The sequence below is a fragment of the Castor canadensis genome, chromosome 4, assembly GCF_047511655.1.
Source record: "Castor canadensis chromosome 4, mCasCan1.hap1v2, whole genome shotgun sequence".
Taxonomy (NCBI): Eukaryota; Metazoa; Chordata; class Mammalia; order Rodentia; family Castoridae; genus Castor; species Castor canadensis.
The window spans coordinates 171,932,463-171,952,722 of NC_133389.1; the positions used below are offsets into that span (position 1 = coordinate 171,932,463).

Below are 20,260 nucleotides of genomic sequence, written 5' to 3' on the forward strand. Positions count from 1 at the left end.
ACATCAATTCGTTAAAGATATACAAATGGCAAATAAGCACACAAAAGGTGCTCAAAATTAGTAAATTCCTATTAAAATTTAATACATAGTACCCTGTGTCTTTGTCTTTTCTATTGAAAAAATAGAGTCACATTCTTATTCAGCCCAGCATGCCTGAGAGCAAAGCAAGAGAAATTAGGAAGGAAGACTATTATTTGACAACAGTGAAACACACAGGCATGCATATCAAGCAAGCATTAGTCCACCTGTGATAAAACCTAAATCTCATCTTCAACATGCTTTTAACTGACATGTAAGTTGATTTATGTAAGTTTAATTGAGTTCCCAAATCATCTTAAAAACATGCTCTTGACTTCATATGACTTTTCCTATCTTCCATTTCCCCATTTTGCAGAAAATGTTATTATTATATTCACCTGGTGAACCTGAGTGAAGAGGGATAACAGGTCTAGAATACTGAGGCAAACTTCTGTGGTTATATTGGCTTCCGTGTCTACATGGTGCACGATATCTATTTCATTGGAGTTGCCTACAAAATAAAAAAAAAAAGTGATGTATAAGTGTCTAAGCCAATTCTTTGCAATGTGTCCTGTGTTTACTGGTATTTTGATTAATAATTTATTAAATCAAAGTGCTTTTGTTTGTCCAATTTCCTTATTGGTTGAACTAAAAAACACCAGACAGTCTTTAGTATGTGTGCCCTTTGCATATGTCAGCTGTAGCGCTCCCATTATTTCTTAGTTCTTCTCCATTAATTCATCATTGACAGTCATTTTTCTTCTGTAATTGGGCAGTTTAAAGGTTTATGTTTCTGGGCTAATAGACTAAACATGGACAGTCTGTACAAATACCACCTCAGAAAGGCACATAGTGTATTTACAGGTTAAGGCACATAGCTTCAAACAAGTAACTGTAGGGGCCATATGCCCATAATTGCTGACATTTGCATGCTACAAAACAACCAGGTTGTATTTTTGTCTCATGCACAAGATGAAAGGTGTGCATCTCTGGATTCAAGATGTCAGGCTTACTGCTTCCGGGGCATGGGAAACTTATCTTCTTTTCCAGTATTAAGAGTAATAATATAATCAAGAGAGACCCCAACCCTCACAACACCAAAAGTCACTTGTTTCCAGGGACATTCACTGAGCCTATCTATTTTTTAAAATTGTTTATACATTTATTCATATGTGTATACATTGTTTGGGCCATCTCTCCCCTCTGCCCTCCCCACCTCCCTCACTTCCAGGCAGAACCTGTTTCACCCTCTTCTCCAATTTTATTGAAGAGAAAACATAAGAGATAATAAGAAAGACATAGCCTTTTTGCTAGCTTGAGATAAAGATAGTTATACAGAGAGATTCCTAGCTTTGCTTCCATTCACATGTGTATTACAACTCACATTGGTTCATCTCTGCTAGACCTCTTCACTACTTCCTGGTCACCTCCCCTTAGTGGCCTCTGTCAGTTTAAGATTACTTTATTTGCACTAAGCCCATTTCTATAAGAGTTTTGCCTTTCTTCTTTGCTTCCCTAGAAAGTTACTATATATTTTTTCTTAACCACCCCCTGACGATTCTTTTCTCAAAGAAACATGTCCAGGGCTATAACAGACATTAAAACAGTGGTTTCACTGGCACAACATTCCTTACATTTCTCACGTATTGTAATGCATTTCAAGTCTTGTACATACCTAGAGAACAACTGACAACTATCTTGTCTCTATCATTTCTGATTTACTTACTGGTCATGGTGTTGTCTAACATCTGGAGAAGTTTGGGGTTGGAAAGGGCATTTTTGCCTCGAATTATAGGTAAAGTTTGTGATCTGTGATGCTTATGCCCTTCATGACTGGAAGAGGTATGCATCCTGGAAATTAAATGAAAACAGTGGTTGTGTTATTTGGGGATGCTATGACCAAATAATCCCTCAACTACTATAAATTGAATGAAATATAATAATTTGCAGAGAAACTTTTTGTTAAAAATATTAGTTATAAGCAACACAATGAGAAAGACTTTTGAAGGAATTTATTTAAGCCAAAATAGTACTCAAAAGGATTATGTGTAGAATAACATTCAAATTGAATTTGTTAATAATTCATTATTATTTAATTGAATCATGAGATTTTATGAGTGTTAACTTAGCTATTGGATGGCAGTTGGTGGACATTAAGGTCAATACTGTATTATAGCTCAGCTATGTCAGGTTGGTTTTAAAGAGGTAAAGTAGAAAATCTGGAATAAAACAACTCTTGTTTTCCTCTGTCTTTGTATTAGAAATTCCTTGTGAATTTCATTCTTTTGTATCATGTCATGGGGAACTGGCATGTGATCATTGTGGCAGAGATAAGTATTGAGGGTCCTCTGTGCTGCTAGTTATTGATATTAGAGGTCAATGACAATGGCCTACAATGACTTTTCTTCAATGCTCCATGACACTTCCAACTAAAAGTTGGCCAGTGTCCACATGCAATTAGGAATTAAAGTTTGTCACTTTATCATTTGGTCAAGGAATAGGTTAATGATTCTTGAGGTATTTGCTGACATATAAACTCTTCATGAACACACTTCTGTGAGGAAAGCAGGTAATAGGAGCATTCTTAAGAGTCAAATTGAAAAAAGAGGCTAGAGTTTTCTCTTTGTCACATTATTCAAGGCTATCTGGATCTGGGTAAATCAAAGGGTCTGGAAGGTCTTGGAGATATGACTTGGGCTTTCAGTAGCCCAGAAAGTCTAGGTTGTTCCTGAAAAGATAAGGAATAATGCATTCTCAGATACAGGTTTTGAATGTTCAGGACTGTCTTCTTTTTCCCCAGGTTTTGAGTCTGTATCAGCCTGGAACCCATGGAGGAAAAGCCTGGTTTTTACAAGATTGGGGGTTGGGGCAGCAGGAGCAGAACTTGTCCAGCTATTTCAGGAGGAGCCTGAAGTGTAGTCCAATCAATAATAATAGTTATTTAACAATAATAATGATAATAACATTATATTAATATAATAATAATAATTATTTAACAATAACTATTCTTGTTAAATGTGGCAAGCCATTCTTTACTGATCTCTAATCTATTACCATTTGCAAAACACACCCATTACATTTTTTAAATTTACTTTCTTTCTAGAGGGAAATATCAAGGGGTCCCCAAGGATGGAGGTAAAATTTATTCTATGACTTATTGACTATCTACCACTTTCATATTTCTTGCTAGAACTCTTTCTGAAATATTCATATTGTATATTATTATTATACCTCTGGGAAGAATAAATCAAACTGGGGAAAATTTTAGCAAACAATTCTTATTCATTATTATTTATTATTGTGTATACCTCAAGAGGATCCTTGAGGTATAATTCCAAGGCAAATGTTTCCCATTGAGAAGACTAATGAAGGATGGCTGCAGGTAGGCAAATCAATCTAATGACTGGGAAATCTTAAGGGAGTGATGGAGCCCTCATGCTTCCTCATTGCCTCTGACCCTTTAAAACTACTTTTAATTTTAAGAACATTGCTGAACTATTATAATTACCGAACAGAAAAGGGAGCCATGATCCCAATTTTTTGCTTGTTGCTAGGAGATTCGTAAGAGGCATTTATTGGAATTGTGTGTACCTTTCAAGTTTAGTTCAGTTGAAATACTCATTAATGCTCATTCTTTGCAAGACACTGTGCCCTAAGAGCACATAAATAAGGCATAATCCTTACTATTTGGTTGCATAAGCAAGTAGGGTAGCTAGGGGACTATCTAAATCTTCAGATAAATAAATAGTGCTGCTTGAAATCTGCATTTGGTTTGAAATGTACGTATATATATTTGTCCACTCCTTACATATGTATACATGCACGTACACACAACTACTTTTAAATATCAAGCAAATGTGATGTTACCATTGTGATAAGAGACCTGATGTCTGGCAGGAAGGATTGGATCCTTTGAGAGTCCCATTGTTCTGTGTAGACTGAACAAATTTAAAGGCAGCAGCAATTTTTCTGCAAGGAAAACTGAAGTTTGAATCATAGCTCAGCATTAATAAATGGTACATGAAACAGACTGGCTGACAATTACTGTACAATGAAATATTTTATATTTCATGAAAAGTAATCTCAGTATCTTCTGCAAATTGTAAATTGAGGTACTGTGGACTTTCTTGTCTTTGTGAGAAAATGATGACAAAACCAAGTAATTCCAGATTAATTTTGTTTTTAGTTTACTGCAAATATTTTCTTAAATAAGTATTTTCCAATTTATACATATATAATGATGTATTAATTAGTTCAGAAGATAAAATTTCCTCTTGAAATTTGTATGTTTTTGAACTTTTCTTCTCAGAAAATTTTATTCCTAGATCTACTATGAGTATCAGGCAATCTTCAAACTTCTATGTGTAATGTGAAGACATAGAATAATCCTTATTTATGTATTATGATTTCTAACACATATTTATACATGTAAGCTGATTCATTAATATATGTCATAATGCTTTCAAAAGACCACACTAGCCTACTGGAAATTAACATAATTACCTTATTATATTTCGTTTTCCTAGGTATCTGAAATTTTGAAGACAAACACTAGAAGGGGAAGAAAGGTTACATTTTAATTATTAAAGCCCTTTGATATAGATAGAACTGTTTATCTTAGCATATTGAAAGAAAAATATTAATTTTTTACATATTTTATGTATTACTATCAATTGATAATTTGCCATAGAAATTCTTGGAATGAAGAGTGAGATAGTGAGTTATTTTGCAAGTTCTAGAGAAGAGTGTTGTAGAATCAACCTAAAACTTACTCTAAGATGCTGAAGAAGTCAGACACCTCTGGACTGGGTGCTCTCTGCCAGTAGGCTATCAGAGTCTCTAGAAGGAAAGACCACACAGCATGAGGCTCTTGGAAATGCAAAGTTTTCTTTCTTTCTTTTTTAAATTTAATTTGAAGTTCTCTTTACCGTCTGAAATTGTTTTCATAATGTGAAGAAAGCACATAAGAAGACTCCTGGTTTCTGCTTGATCTAACTTGTCAAATCGAAGAGTTGACCCAATCAAAGACAAGGGTCTTGGGATCTGGGAATTAAAGAGCCAATGAGGACTGAGGAACAGTGAGAGATTTCCAGTTTGTTATTATGATGCTTACTGTGCTTGTAAGGGAAGCTGTACCTTTTCACAGTTGTCCGTCTTCTCACTGTTCTTCTCATTGGTGCTGGGATTAGAGTCAAGACTTGCTAGAGATGCTCTGGAATCAGCATGGTTTACTGTAGAAATAGCTATTGATGAAAATGCTGTAAACACAAGCCACAGCACACATATGGAAATGAGATGTATGGGTACCAAAAAAACAAAACAAAACCAAAACCTCAGATGATGAACCAAAAAGATGTTTTGAGGTCACTATGGTGTTGTAAAATAGAGTCTGGGATTAGCATTAAAGCTATGGAATATTTTAAGCATTACAGAGGTCATTAAGGATGAAGGAAAATTAAAGCAATTATGAATTGAAATAAAGTAAAGTTTGTTCTTTTGATCTCTTAAGATTTTTTTAAAAGGATAGCTCTTGCTGTAAAAATGCTTTAGTAAAAGCTCATAAAGATAATTTTGAGGAAGGAGTGTTCAACTTTTGACAGTTTATGAGAAATTAAGGTGATGTTTGCAAAAGAGTTCTTAAAAATAATCTTTGAAGTTGGAGAGCTATTATATTTTAAAAGGCTTTATGCAATGAAAAGTTAAAGACTCTTTCCAGAATGAAGTAATTTGATAACATCTGACTCTTGCCCTAAGCCAAGTAAAAATGAACACTATAGAAGTAGAAGTTACTGGATGACATTCAAAGAAATGTGTAAAAAGACTCTTTGGCTGTTTAAATGTATACTTTGCCAGATATCTTATGCATATGAATTATGGATTGGATACAAAGCACAATGATATACAATGTAAACACGGATGAGTGTTAAACACAAGTGTTCTCAGAGATCTTGAGTACCTGCTATGGAATTCAAAACATCTTTAGAAAATGATGTATCCACAGAGGTTGCATGTTTCATAGATGTCTGGGTTTGAAATCCTCCATTGGTGCTTAGGTCGTCTCTAGATCCCTGCATTCAAAGTGCAGAAGAGAACAATGGGAAATAGGATATTTCAACTTTGTAAACACACATATGCCTTTTTCATTACACTTTCAATTAGATGATATTTAATTTGAACTTTTATATTCTATCAAAGGTTTTCTGTCAAAGTAGTCAGTGAAAATGAATATAGTTGAAATAATACTCATAGTTGTGATTTGATTTGCTTATGTGATTTTTAAAAATGATATAGTAGAAACAATCTTTAAGATATGGACTAAATGACTGGTATGATTACTGATATAGTTATGGATTGATTACATTAAAAATTATATATGTAATTCCTATCATGGTTTATCTTATGTATATTACTACTACTGCAACTAGATTTTAAATACTTCTGTGTCAATTTAAGCCTCATAAGGATCCTATAATACAGGCATTTAATCCCATTGTGTAACTGAGAGAATGAAGGACTGAAGAGTTGGGTAACTTTCTGACTATCACACAGACAATAGTTGATACTCCTGGGATTTAAACAAGATTCTCCACCAAAAAAATTCCCAAAGGATGGCCCTAACTTCTGGTTGGGCCTCCTTTCACAGTTCCTGGATTCAGGAGTGAGTTCCTTATCTGGGATTTCACACAGGCCATGGCGCTCATGGCTGTTGTGTGGTTGCTGTGGTGGCTCAGAGAAGGAGTGATTATAATAGGCCACTTTGGGGCTGTGATTATAAATGAGGCCGTGGCTACACTCACACTAGGGATGCATACAGACAATGTAGAAAGTGGCAGGGAACAGATGTACACTGAGGATAATGTCATGAGGGTAACACACATGAGCTGTAATTGTAAGGTGATACTGAGAACAGAGGAAACTAAAAACAGTGATGAAGAGAAGAGTGGAAGCTAGCAGTCTCGAACAATGACATTGATGTGAATACATCAATTAATGGATGTGCTTGCTCACAGGTGAGAAGAAATGGTTACCTAGAGCATACATATAAAAAGGACAGATACTTCTTCTGTTGTTGGGACTGGAGTTTGAACTCAGGACTTTAAACTTGCAAAACAGGTGCTCTACTGCTTGAGCCACACCTCCAGTCCATTTCTGCTCTGGTTATTTTGGAGATGGCATCTCATAAACTATTTGTCAGGGCTGGCCTAGAACTGTGATCCTACCAATCTCAGTCTCCCAAGTAGCTAGCATTACAGGTGTGAGCCAATGATTGCCTGGCTAAAAAAGATGAATTCTTTATCAAACTGGAAATGTGAAGTGTTTAATACACAGTTACCTGATTAGAGGTATTGACAGTAAAAGGGTACAAGTCCTTCAGGTAGATCCTCGGCATATTGTCCAGCAGCATGCCATACAGAGGCATGTAGAGACTTGCTATCTGGGCCTGCTTTTTCTAAAAGAAAAGATAGCCAGAAGAAATGAATCACATAAAAATCAATAGGCTTGCAGGTTTTATATGCATTTAATGCAGTAAGCCATTAAACAGTGTTTAGAGAAGGGAGAAAAGAAGATCACTTACTGGTTCTCTATATCGATCATCAAATGAATGCTTAGCCATCAAATTTTTTAGGACAGCTAAAGCTAAGTGCCTGATATCTTGGTCTTCCTGCAGGGCAAAGCCAACTTCTCGGAGCAGAATTCCAATTAAGAAATGTTTGCGGCAAAATTCGTTTGTGACAGAATATTCAGGCATATCTTTGCAAGGAAAGAAAAGAAATAAGGTTATTGAATATCAAATGATCACTTTCAAAAGAAAAATCAGACAACTACTATCAACTTCTCCCACCAGCAGGAGGGAATACAGTCTTGATGCAGAGATGAAATGCCTTATGTCCTCCAGGAGTGTTCCAAAAGCCAGGAGAACACTTTGTGTACAGAAACGCAAGTGCAAATACAAACTAACATACCACGTCAATGGCCACGTTCCATAAAATGACACGTTTACAGCATCATGAGAGAGAAAAACTTCTGTTTGTAAGAATCAGGAAATGTTATGGGAGGGGATACGCCCAACTGGGCACAAGAGGATGCCAAATGTCTGATGGCACAGATACTGGAGGGAGCAGATGAGGCAATGGAGTTAGGACAGGAGGTTGGGAGAAGAAGGGGCAGGGTTTTCAATGCACAGAATTTTGAAAGCACAGACACATGGGGAACAGAGGTATATGAGGGTCACAAAGCATAGTGGCCAAAAGAAGAGCAGTGAGAATCGAAGTTTGAGAGAGAGAGATCGGATTGAATGACAGAGAAATTTAGCTGGCACTTAGGTCCCTCTACCTTGTGCATTTCTACAGGAAATGTTCATAACATTAACAGCTTTGAGATCAGTGGACTAATTAGACCTGTGTTTTCTTGACTTATGAAACACTGTGTTTTCTTGACTTTTCTTGACAGATGGTGGCAAAATGTAAATGAATTAGACATTTAGGGAGATGTGGAGTGGGAGATACAAAGAAAGGAGGAGACAAAAGAAGAGATGGTATGTGGGCTAGGAAACTAGGAACTGAGCAGTGGAAATAAAATCAGGACAAGTTGGCTGAAGGATGGGAAAGATCAACAAGAGAGGAAAAGTCAAAGAGGACTGCAGTAATGTGAGCCTGAAATGTGGAGGAAAAATGATAAAATTTTCAGTAATAATGGATTCGTTCAGAGTTGTCCAGCATGCTTTGTGAGTATGCCTACTAATAATATTTCTAGCACCTACCATAAAGAAGGGTACTTCCTTGGTATTGGGATAGCTGATGATTTTATGAATATGATCTCCAAAGCACTAGCAAAAAAGTCAAAATAAACAAGCGAAACTACATCAAAATAAAGTTTCTGGACAGCGAAGGAAATAATAAAAAAATGAAAAGCCAACCAACAGATGGTGAGAAAATACTTACAAACCATATATGCCATGGTGACTGATATTCAAAACAACTTGATAACAAAAACCAAATAACTGGTTCAAAATGGGCAAAGGACTTGAATAGATATTTTTCTAAAACTAAAAAATGGTCAACAAAATCATGAAAAAGTACATCACTAATAATTAGAGAAGTGAAAATCATAACCACATTGAGCTATCATCTCACCCCTGCTAAGACAGCTATTATCAGAAGTCAATGATAACAGTGTTAGAGAGGGTGCGGAGAAAAAAGAACCCTTGTACACAGTTGGTGGGCTTATAAATTGATACAGTCATTATGGAAACAGTATGGAGATTCCGCAGATAACTAAAAACAGAACTTCTCTATTATCCAGCAGGCCACTTTCTGGGTTTAAATCTAAAGGAACTGAAATCAGCTCTTCTTGTTGGTTTTTTAAAAACCGACACATAAAGATATAAAAATTGCTCATATTTAATGAGGTACAGTACAATGTTTTGATACATGTATGCATTGTATAATGTTTAAATCAGGCTAAATATAATTCTCTCCTCAAGCATTTACCATTCACTTATGGTGAAAACTTTCAAAATCTTTTCTTTTAGCTTTTTGAAATATACAGCACATTACTATGTTATATAGTCATCCTACTGTCTGAGAGCACACCAGAACTTCTTGGTTCCATAGAACTGTCACTTACTACCCTTTGATAGACATTTCCTCATATCTCCCCAGCCTGTGGTAACCACCATTGTACTTTCAACCTTTATAAGATTAACTACTTTTAGATTCCACATACAAGTGAGATCAAGTGGTACTTGTCTTTCTGTACCTGGTTTATCTCACTTACCATAACAACCTCCAATTCCATTTATCTTGCACAAACTGCAGGGTTTCATTGTTACCACTGAATAGTATTCCATTTTGTATATATGCCACATTTTCTTTGTCCATTCATCAGCTGGTGAGCACTTAGGCTCACTTGGCTGCTGTGAATAATGCTGTATAAACATGGAGTGTAGATGGCCCCTTAACATACTCATTTCATTTTCTTTGGATATATTTCAAATTGTGGGATTGCTGGGTCATAAAGCAGTTCTATTTCTGTCTATTTAAGGAGCCTCCATGTGGTTTTCCAACCATGGCTGTACAAACTTACATTCCCTCCAACAATGCACTAGGGTTTCCTTTTCTCCATACATCATGTCCTATTTTCTTTAGTGTTTTTGATATGAAATCAATATCTTGGAGAAATATCTGCAATCCCATGTTTGCTAGAGCTTTATTCATCATAGCCAAGATATGAAAATAACCTAAGTGTTCATCCACAGATGAACAGTACAATGTTCAACAGAACGGAAACAGAAAGAAAGTACAATGCAGTCTTCAAAGGAGGAAAATTCTGCCATTTGCAAAAACATGGATGAAACTAGAAGACATTTTGCTACATGAATAAAAATAGAAATACAAAACTGCATGGTCTCACTTCTATGTAGATTCTAAAAAAGTAGAGTTAATAGAAACAGAATAGAAAAAAGTTGCCAGGGACTAAGGGATGAGAGAAACGTGGGGCTTTGATCCACGAGTACAAACTTTCAGTTATAAGATGAATCCATTATGAATATCAGATATTCAGCATGGCAGCTGTAGTAAATAATAATGTATTATACAAGGTCAGAAAGATCATTACATTAAATAAGCATGCATTACAGGCACTTGGGAATTTTATTTGTGATATCCACTAAGAAAATTTTGGATGGTTTGGGAATTAATGTTTCAAGTTCTGGAGAGTAAAATATGAAAGAATTGAAGTTAAAGAATCACAAATTATCTGTGACAAGAGAGAAAAGTTCAACTTTTTGAATATTTTGATTACATAATACTAATACAAGGTTATTTATTAGCACCTGAAAGCTGGAAATCTGTAGTATCTTTGCTCATCAAATTAGTAGATGATGAGGCTATTGATTCTTGTAAGGTAATGTAAAATATCGTCACTTACCTGAGGCATGTAGCTCTTGAATTGATTCTGAAGGGGTCAAAGGATCTAGATTTAATAAAAATAAACAAAAAGTTCAGATATGTACATACTCAGATACACATGTATAGCAACCACACCATTGTCAAGAATACCTTAAGTTATTTGTTTCCCTAAGAAAAAATGTCATAAACAGAATTATTTCAATTCTTTGCCTTCTATTTGTGCACCTATTTCCTGATCAATAGCTTGCTTGCTGTGAAGCATATTTTTATTTTCATTGTAGTACCAGACATATAAAAAGATTATCAAGCCTTTTTCTGAGCTATTGATTAACAGTAAACAGTTGGAAGCAAAATGACAAGATAAGGATTTGGTCCACCTGAATGTCTTAGCCAGCCTAGCTAAACAATTATAACTTGACACTAATTTATAAAACAAAGACAATTTTTTGTAGCATTGTAGATAGAACCCATGGCCTTGCACATGGCAAGCAAGCAAACTGCATCACTGAGCTACAACCCCAGCCAAAATAAAAACAAATTCAAAACAAAACAAACCAAAGCCTAAAAATGTTATTGTCCAATATATAATTTCTACTTTTTCTTCTACGTAATACACTTCATCCACTAGAAAAAGAATGGGATAATGTATCTAGACTATTTTGAAGATTAAAGCACCAAAACTTGTATAAACTTAAATGTAAATTCCTACTAAAATATTAGTGCAAGCTGTCATAGGTATAAGTAGCCTCTTTACCCTCTCAGTTTCTGCTTTCAGAATATCAACCCTGTGTTTTGTGAATAGTTTACTCATTGCTTAGAAATGCATTTCATGCTTCTACATCATTTTAGGGTTTTCTTTGTAGATTTATGTTTGATTAGTTTCTGATGTCTAGATATATGTTGAACCTTCTTTCTCATGATTTTTACACATACACCACACACACCATGTACAACACATACAATCACACAGACACATAACACAAAACACTCACAGCATAAACACCCACACAACACACACAAGTACACACATCAAACACACATACATGTTTTTAGTTTACAAAACAAATGAAAATATTTCCTATAGAATATGCTATACTAAGTATAGTAGACATAATGCAAAGCTCCATTTTTCATGCTATACCCAATTTCTTCCTTTCTCTGGCCTAGAAGTGCCAAGTATGTATAATTTTTCATTCCCTTCCTCCCTTCCTTTCAACATACCCGTTTTCTTTGTAAAATACATGTCAACATAACTGCACACGTTGACTGATAATCTCAAGTGAAACTATACTTATAAAGTAGAGGTTTTTCTCTCTCAAAATCAATGGAAAGCTATCTTTTGGAGTTAGGTGAAAGCCTCTGGGTTAAAATTCTTTGATTTATAGTAACCAGGTTTGAAATTTTGCTGGCTTTCTCTTTAATGAAAATGTAAAAGGACAGTAAGGGAGAAATAAAGAGTTGTATTCATCAACTCTATGCCAGCGTTTTCCTTTGTATTTTAATCTGATTACCTGACTCTTCAGACAAAAACCATGGTTGAGGAACTGGGAAAAAATAACAAACAAAACTGTTCACTTGTAGGAACCGAGCAGAACTCTGAGAAATATTACCTGGAATGTTTGCTGATCTTATGGGGAGACATAATGGAATGAAATGTTCATGTTGACATACTTCTTGAAGAAAATCAAATTTATACTGGCATAAGGTCTGAAAAAGAAGTAAATGGAGTGACTATTAATTACACAGCAAGAAAGTTAATAAAAACAAACAAAAGAAGTCTATTTGAATTTTATCCCTAAAAAAGAAGCAGTTGTGTGTGACCACCAGTATTGCTATGTTTAAAAGACTCCATGCCCTTGAAATGACACTTGTAGTCACATTCTGTGTCTGTGGAGACTGGTCAGGTCCTCCTCAGGAAATGACCGATCTGGAACCTACATTTGGCTTCTATGAGAGGAGATCCTGCATCATGTTTTTAGATTCTGTTAACACAGCATGTGAATTGTGAGCAAAGGCCTGCTGTACCACATGTACAGAGCCTCTCAAAACTACACTCACATCCAAAAGCAGATCACTGCAATCAGCAACACATATCTTGAGCTAAGGAAGATAATGATAAGGATGATGTTAAATTAGAATGAAACCCTCCACCCCACTTGTTAGAGTACATTGTTTAATTCCACTTTCTTCCTTGCTCTTGTATGAAGATCTGTCATTTCAATAATGTTTGGATTTCAACAGTGGTAATGGAGTCCAGATATGGTCTGAGATGATATGGGCTAAGCATACTCACATCAGTAAGAACAATCAGCACATTCCTAACTGCTCCTTTGTCCCTCTTATGTATACTAGGTACTCATTCTTTAAGATTTAAATAAGGCCAGGTATTGGTAGCTCATGACTGCAATCCTAGCTACTTGAGAGACTGACATTGGGAGGACAGTGGTTTGAGGTCAGTCTAGGCAATTCTTTGCAAGACCCATCTCTAAAATAACCAGAACAAAATGGATTGGAGGTATGGCTCAAGTGGTAGAGCACTTGCTTTCCAAGTGTGAAGCTCTGAGTTCAAACCCCATTCCATAAAAAAAAAGATTTAAGTTAGATTATCATTATAATATTCATTATTATATTCACTGTTATCATCTAACAAAGTAAAACATATCCCATTTACTCAATTGTTTCAGAACTATATTTTATGACATTACTCAGTAATTTAAAATGCTGCCATTTTAAAGGCAGTGTTTGACTTCACCTTTTATACAACAAAGTAGCAGGAGTATAATTAAATTACAAATGTTAATTAATCTTCACTGAGAACATTCAGTTTGGTCTTTAGAAAAATATGATTGAGGTTTATTTTAATACCCACATGAATATTTTGCAAATTCCCTGCCTTCTAGGAGCACATATAGAGAACATCTTTTAAGAAATATTTTGAGAGCAAATTGGATTTTCAAAACTAAATGACATATAATCATGTAATTTCCATCATAAAAAGTAAATAATCATTGTCAAAAAAATAATGTTTAGACTTCTAATCATGACAAAAAAGGCTTCAGAAGGTCATCTTTACTTTTGACTGTTTTATATCTATTCTTTCCCAATACCTAGATAATTCACTCTTGTGGGAATTACATCCTTCCCAGTGGGTAAAAGCTAATGGGAAACTATTAATTCAGGTGCCCCTTTTTCTCCTTAAGAGGCAGGTGTATGACCCAAAGCACACTTCCTCTGTGTAACATGATTCTGAAGCCGTGGTAAAAGGCAGCAAATGGCTCCAGTGGTTAATTATGCAGCAGCACCCTGGCCAAATGGTCCCTCATTTGCTCTCATGCCTGTGTTTTCAAAGTGCTTTGGCTCTGGCTACTTTCAAAGCCTGGTTTTCCAGCTGTTTCACCAATGCTATTTAATCCCACTATCCTTCTAATAAATTCCCTTTCGCTCAAATTAGAGTCAGTTTCTTTTGTTTACAACTCTCAAATCCTTAACTGATGCAACTTTCTTGATCCAGTCTACTTCTAATCTTTCCTTCAGCTTATGCTGAACTCAGTGGTTCTCAAATATGAGAGGAATCACCTGAAAGTGCCATTGAAACAGACTTATGGGCCCTCTGATACTGTCCCAATGATCTGAGAACCATACTTGGAGAATCACTGCTGTAGAGCTCCTTCTCCATACCTGGAAGTGGGTGAGGTTATCAAACCAAATGGCTTAGCCATTTTTCCCAGGACTTAGTAGTTTTCAGGGATGTAACTAAGACATCCCAGGGCAAACAGGACTTCAGGAACTGCACCCACAAAGAGCCACCCCTTTACCACAAAGGAAATAGAATTGGAAAGCAAACACATTCATCTCTCCTTTGTCTTCCATTAAGGAAGGAAGGACTTGAGAGGGAGGCTTTCTCAGTAGATGGACTACTTGAAAGGCTGCCTTTCCTTGGCATAGACATCACTTTCTGATACAGAAAATGGATAATAGGTTAATGTTTTGTCATATATACATGAACACTCATTTATGATGCCAGAGTTTAGCAAATAATCACTCCTGTCGGTGGTTCTTACCTTGAGATCACCGGAAGAGAACATGCTGATGTAATTGTTGACCATCTTAAACACAAATCCTCGATCCATGAACGTAAAGCAGCGCTAAAGAGGATGAAATGCTAAATTCAAACATTTTTACTTGAGTGGTCCTTAGTATTTTAGAAAAGGTGATTACATATATTGAAACAAACAATATTTAACTAAATGTGTTGTACAAGTGTTTTTCTCTAGAACATGTTTAGGCATTGATCCACAAATGGCAACTAGTTAAAATATTATACCCAGTATATAAATCAAGAAGTTACAAACCTGAATTTATCAATTGTATAAAACACCATTGGAATTTTGCAATGAAGTATGATAGCCCTTTCCTTTTTCTATAGAAAGTTTTGGCTTTTAGCTGTCTGCTTTTAATCACTTGGTTACATTTTATTATTGGTTTTTAGTGATTTGATTCCACAGTTCCTTAGGTAGAGATCACTGGCTGTACAACCTGAGTAGGAATGGAAGGTGTAGAGATGGGTCAGGAAACTCTTTATAATCTCACTGGCCTCCTTCAACAGAGTAGCTGTTCTCTTTCTCAGTCAAGAAAGCTTAAATTTATAGAGAATGAATGGAAAAACACTGAGATTTCTATTAGCGGGCTGGCTCACTGTCTTTCTTATTTTTTTGTTAAGTTCTCTTTATTCTAGCAAGAAGAGTGTTACATGGTAGATTTGGAGGAGCACTAATGGACAAATACTACTAATAATACTAAAATCTCCAAAATATTAATGGCCATGTTACTAGTAAACAAGGTACAGTGGCAAATATTGCACTGGAAAAATCAATTAGAAGGAACTGATGAGGTATCTTGGGGAGGTATGATAGCAATATCAATATGGGGTTCGTCACTTGGTGTGTGAGTTTTATTCTATCCATCCACATGTTTGTGAGAACACACATTATTTAGAAGAATTTTGCAGGTGCTGCAGCACACCATATGCAGTGTTTCTTTCTTGTCCAGAGAGTTCAGGATGGTTTATTGCAATGGTATTTCTTGATTCTCTCCTTAATTTTGCTCATGACTCTCTTTCCCCCGAGAGAGGTTAGACATTAAGATCTTGTTTTCGGTAGTATACCAAGTAGAAAGTTTCCCATTGAAATACACCAATGTGTAAATAAGAGCCCTTTTCTCTAAGAAGGTTTTTCCATTTATTCTTATTAGGTTAGATAGATAGATAGATAGATAATCTGGGGTCTTTTGATACCGAAGATTGAACTCAAAGACTTAATTATTTGAACTTTCCTGCTAGTTCTGGGATTTTGAACTTGGGGCCTTGAGCTTGCAAGGCTAGCACTCCACCACTTGAGACATGCCACCAGCCCTTGGTCATTTGTATTTTTATTTTACTTTTCCTTTCAAGTTTCCTTCTGAGTTTCTTAATGCACCTACTCATTACTGTGCTAATATACTGCCTCATTTCTATTTTCATTTCTGATATAAATTTTAGTTCCTTTTATTCAGTAAAAAGTTAATAGTTCCTGTGATTTTCCATTTTTTCTAAGAAAACAGTAGGAGAGGTAGACGCGACAGAATAATTATCCACTCAAAACAAAAATCTAAGCCACAAGAAGACTAGTGAGGAAAATACAGGTTTCTGTGCAAAATGCATAGAGTGGGCTCCTGGCAGGTGTGTGCCATCCTCCCATTTGCAGTACGATGTTCCAACTTGGCCACCATCTCAATATCCCTAGCATGAAGATGTCTCAAGAAAACTCCGCTGTTTCCCTCCTGTTGGGAAGGGGTCCTGGTCTACCTTGGCACAGAGAGCAAGACCACCCAGCACATCTGTGGGCTCTAGAAACTTTCTAAGAGAGAGCAGGAAGAAAGGAGCATTGGGGAAGTCTTTGGTGAAGATGCAAGGGTCCTTCACAAGTCCACTAAATGTGAGAGTCATGAGAAATTTATCTACCATTGGTTTATTGATGAATTATGAAACTCCATATTACAAGAAGAAAAAAAACCACATGAACATGCTTGTTCTTTCCTAACATGTTTCACAGAGCCACTATTTTTTCTCCCTGGACACACTTCGTTTGCCCTTATGTTAAATGTTAGAGCAGACTATTTAACCTAATCTCATAGGTATGAAGATTTTCCTCTTGCAGAGAATCACTTGTCCATCCTTTTTTGGTTGTTTAGAGAGAAGTATCACAGACATTTCTTCAAACATATTTGCTAAGTCACCAAGTCTCTTACATTAGATGATTTCCATAGGGTTTCACGGAACATAACATATTTATAAAGTCAACAGTGGGAGAAGGCAAGGTTGAGTACTTGAAAGTTCAAATTTTTCCCAACATGTATAGAACATGTAAGCCAAGGAGAGTACAGACGGACTATTTTCTATTTTTTAGACACTTGCTTATTCATCTTTTTTTCAATTTAAGGAAGAATACCATTTATTTAAATATGTTTTGCTTACAAACTGGATGGTATATAATATTTTTCCAAATTTCCTATTTTGTCAAGCACTTCAAATAAACTAATAACATAGCAATAGATTTTATTCCCATAGGTCTTAAAATGTAGTAGAAAACTAGAGCACATTTTTCTTCCTTTACTGTCTACCCCTTTAGCACAATCATTCTTTTCTTTTACTGGGAGCAAGGAATAAGAAAAACTAAGAGGTGAAGCACTGAAAAAGAAAAATTCAGGATAAAAACAAATATAGTATATAATTTGAAATCATTTTTAGCACATTAAAAAAGAATTTAGGCTGCATTAAAGCTCCATAAAGACAACTTAGGCTAATCTATTCCAATATCCTTTTAACTTTAGTATTATCTGTTAAATGATATAACCATAATTTAAATGCACATTAGCTTTTTTTTGATTTTGTACTTTTTCCTTCTCAATTCAACATAAATGACTATACCCCAAAGAAATACAACTAATTTCCATGTACATCCAGTTTATAAAGTGGTACTTAATAATTAAATTGATAATTTGCTTTCTATATGATCCAGGGCATAATCATTTCATCATGTAAAGCCTGGAAGTAATGCAACAAAAGTGATAAATTCTCAGAGGGTTTCCCAAAGTGGTGATTATGCCCAAGAGAGCAATATTGCCACAATACAGTTTCTCTTTTAAACATTTCAAAATATTTAGAAGTATTATGACATGACAACACTTAAATGGATATTTTATCTAACCTTGCCTTTTCTTGCCAAATCAAATAAAGTATTAAAAAGTGTTTCAAGCTGGAAAGACATAGACATGAAAATATCCATCCCATCATGCTAGTTTTGGTTCTTCATCACAAATAGACATGTGAATAAACTAACAGAATATCTTGCACCACTGTCATGCTGGCTTAAACAGAACTGTGGCCTCATGTAACTATACCTTAAGAAATCTGGCAGCGCTGTGGTTCGCTCTCTTTGTTTCTTCAAGTGCATCCTTGTATTTCCAAATCACGTGGTCACACAGGACCATCACAAGAGTATCCAGTTCATTCTGGTAAGATTCAGGAAATCTTTGGGCCCGGGGAAGCTATGGAAAGAGTGGATTATTTATAATATGGCATATGAACTACTAAAATGTACTGAAATGTTATTTTATTTTATAGATTGTCAAATAAACAGAGTCCTTTTGAAAACTTGAAAGCGAATAATAGAATAGAATTTTTTTAAATCTCAAGGTCATGGTTTCTACCATCTTCATTTAATATTCCTTTCTCTTTTATAGAAATGCACAAAGTAAAATGTGAACGAACTTTTTAAGAACTCTAGTATCTTAATTTCCTTCCCTTGTATTCCAGGAAATAACTACTATAAAAATTCGATAAATATTATTCTAAACTTTTTAGACATAGAGTTCCATTTCACTTAATTAAAATAACTTAATTGTTTTTAAAAATAGAAGAAATTAGTGAGTGAATAACTGGATGAGAACAGATATTGGGTTGAAATATTCATTAATAACTAGTGAGTTCCAGCTAGTCTTAATTCTACAGTCCCAGCATAAGTCACAGGTAAGGGGTGTCAGTGGGACCTCACAAATCAAGATACTTGTGACAGCATATGCAGAAAGGCTTGTCATGATATTTCATTACACATATTTAATAAATTATGAGCCCTGTTTGGGCTTCTGCATAGAAGAGGAAAGTCTGAGACAGATGAGTGGTTTTACTTGAATTCTCACAACATTTTCTACAAGACCAATAAACTTTAATCATCTTTAAGAGATGCCTTAAAGCAACTGAGGCCAATAGGAAAAGGGGACCAGGAACTAGAGAAAAGGTTAGATCAAAAAGAATTAACCTAGAAGGTAACACCCACGCACAGGAAATCAATGTGAGTCAATGCCTTGTATAGCTATCCTTATCTCAACCAGCAAAACCCCTTGTTCCTTCCTATTATTGCTTATACTCTCTCTACAACAAAATTAGAGATAAGGGCAAAATAGTTTCTGCTGGGTATTGGGGGGGGGAGCGGGAGGGGGTGGAGTGGGTGGTAAGGGAGGGGGTGGGGGCAGGGGGGAGAAATGAACCAAGCCTTGTATGCACATATGAATAATAAAAGAAAAATGAAAAAAAAATAGACTCAAAAATGTTTTCATAATAAATAGAAATTCAGAATCCAGAGTGTGAATGAAGTATATATTTTATTTCTTTGAAGAATAAAATCCATAAAGATTGAGGTAACTGAACTTCTATAAAATAGAGTTTTAACAGTGGAACTCTAGAGCTGGTTTAGACTGTTTTTTGTTTTTTGTTTTTCAAAAAAGCCAACCTTTCAGGATACTACTATATAACTACTTTGAGAATCTCATGGTTATTCTTTTTATGAATTCAAATTTTATTTTTGAAATGAAATAAATAATAGCAAATCAATTGAACCTAATAAATCAAACATACCATTTTCATCCTGCCCCACATACTTGGGCAATAAGGAAAACAATCTACTTACACAAATGCAACATTCACTTTTTAAATAATCAAGACACATTTATAGTTCCTTCTTTTTGTTTTGTTGCTCTCTAAGATCCATTACATATATGAGTGCAGACAGTTTCACCACATGGGTATGTATTAATGCCTTGACATTTGATATTCCTTTTCTTCTCTCTTCATGCCTTCCTTTTAAATTTTCCTTGTAACCCACCCCTAATCTATCCCAAAGACACACAACCATAAATATATGAGGAATATTTTCAACTGTTCTTAGAAGAATATCACAAAGGCTTGAGTTGGTAGGATATGTGCCTTGGGGATGGTGGATTTCCTGTTTTAGGACAAG

At 35.3% G+C, this 20,260-nt stretch overlaps 1 protein-coding gene across 13 annotated transcripts in view; it reads right to left on the reverse strand.

The window, feature by feature from the left end:
* The window catches only part of Dock10 (dedicator of cytokinesis 10), a 247,620-nt gene that overhangs the window by 27,403 nt on the left and 199,957 nt on the right, over positions 1 to 20,260 (reverse strand). For 6 of the 13 annotated variants that reach the window (XM_074071859.1, XM_074071858.1, XM_074071864.1 and 3 more), the window contains exons 28-41: positions 18,366 to 18,512; positions 14,990 to 15,073; positions 12,539 to 12,635; positions 10,948 to 10,992; positions 7,595 to 7,770; positions 7,352 to 7,468; positions 5,975 to 6,086; positions 5,155 to 5,276; positions 4,947 to 5,061; positions 4,791 to 4,857; positions 4,522 to 4,569; positions 3,886 to 3,987; positions 1,745 to 1,869; positions 417 to 529 (exon numbers count right to left, since the gene is read on the reverse strand). In XM_074071859.1, coding sequence (XP_073927960.1) covers positions 417 to 529; positions 1,745 to 1,869; positions 3,886 to 3,987; positions 4,522 to 4,569; positions 4,791 to 4,857; positions 4,947 to 5,061; positions 5,155 to 5,276; positions 5,975 to 6,086; positions 7,352 to 7,468; positions 7,595 to 7,770; positions 10,948 to 10,992; positions 12,539 to 12,635; positions 14,990 to 15,073; positions 18,366 to 18,512 — 1,470 coding nt within the window. Of the gene's footprint in view, positions 1 to 416; positions 530 to 1,744; positions 1,870 to 3,885; positions 4,000 to 4,521; positions 4,570 to 4,790; positions 4,858 to 4,946; positions 5,062 to 5,154; positions 5,277 to 5,974; positions 6,087 to 7,351; positions 7,469 to 7,594; positions 7,771 to 10,947; positions 10,993 to 12,538; positions 12,636 to 14,989; positions 15,074 to 18,365; positions 18,513 to 20,260 lie in introns of all 13 variants that reach the window. The other 7 variants (XM_074071857.1, XM_074071861.1, XM_074071854.1 and 4 more) reach the window with 2 other exon arrangements.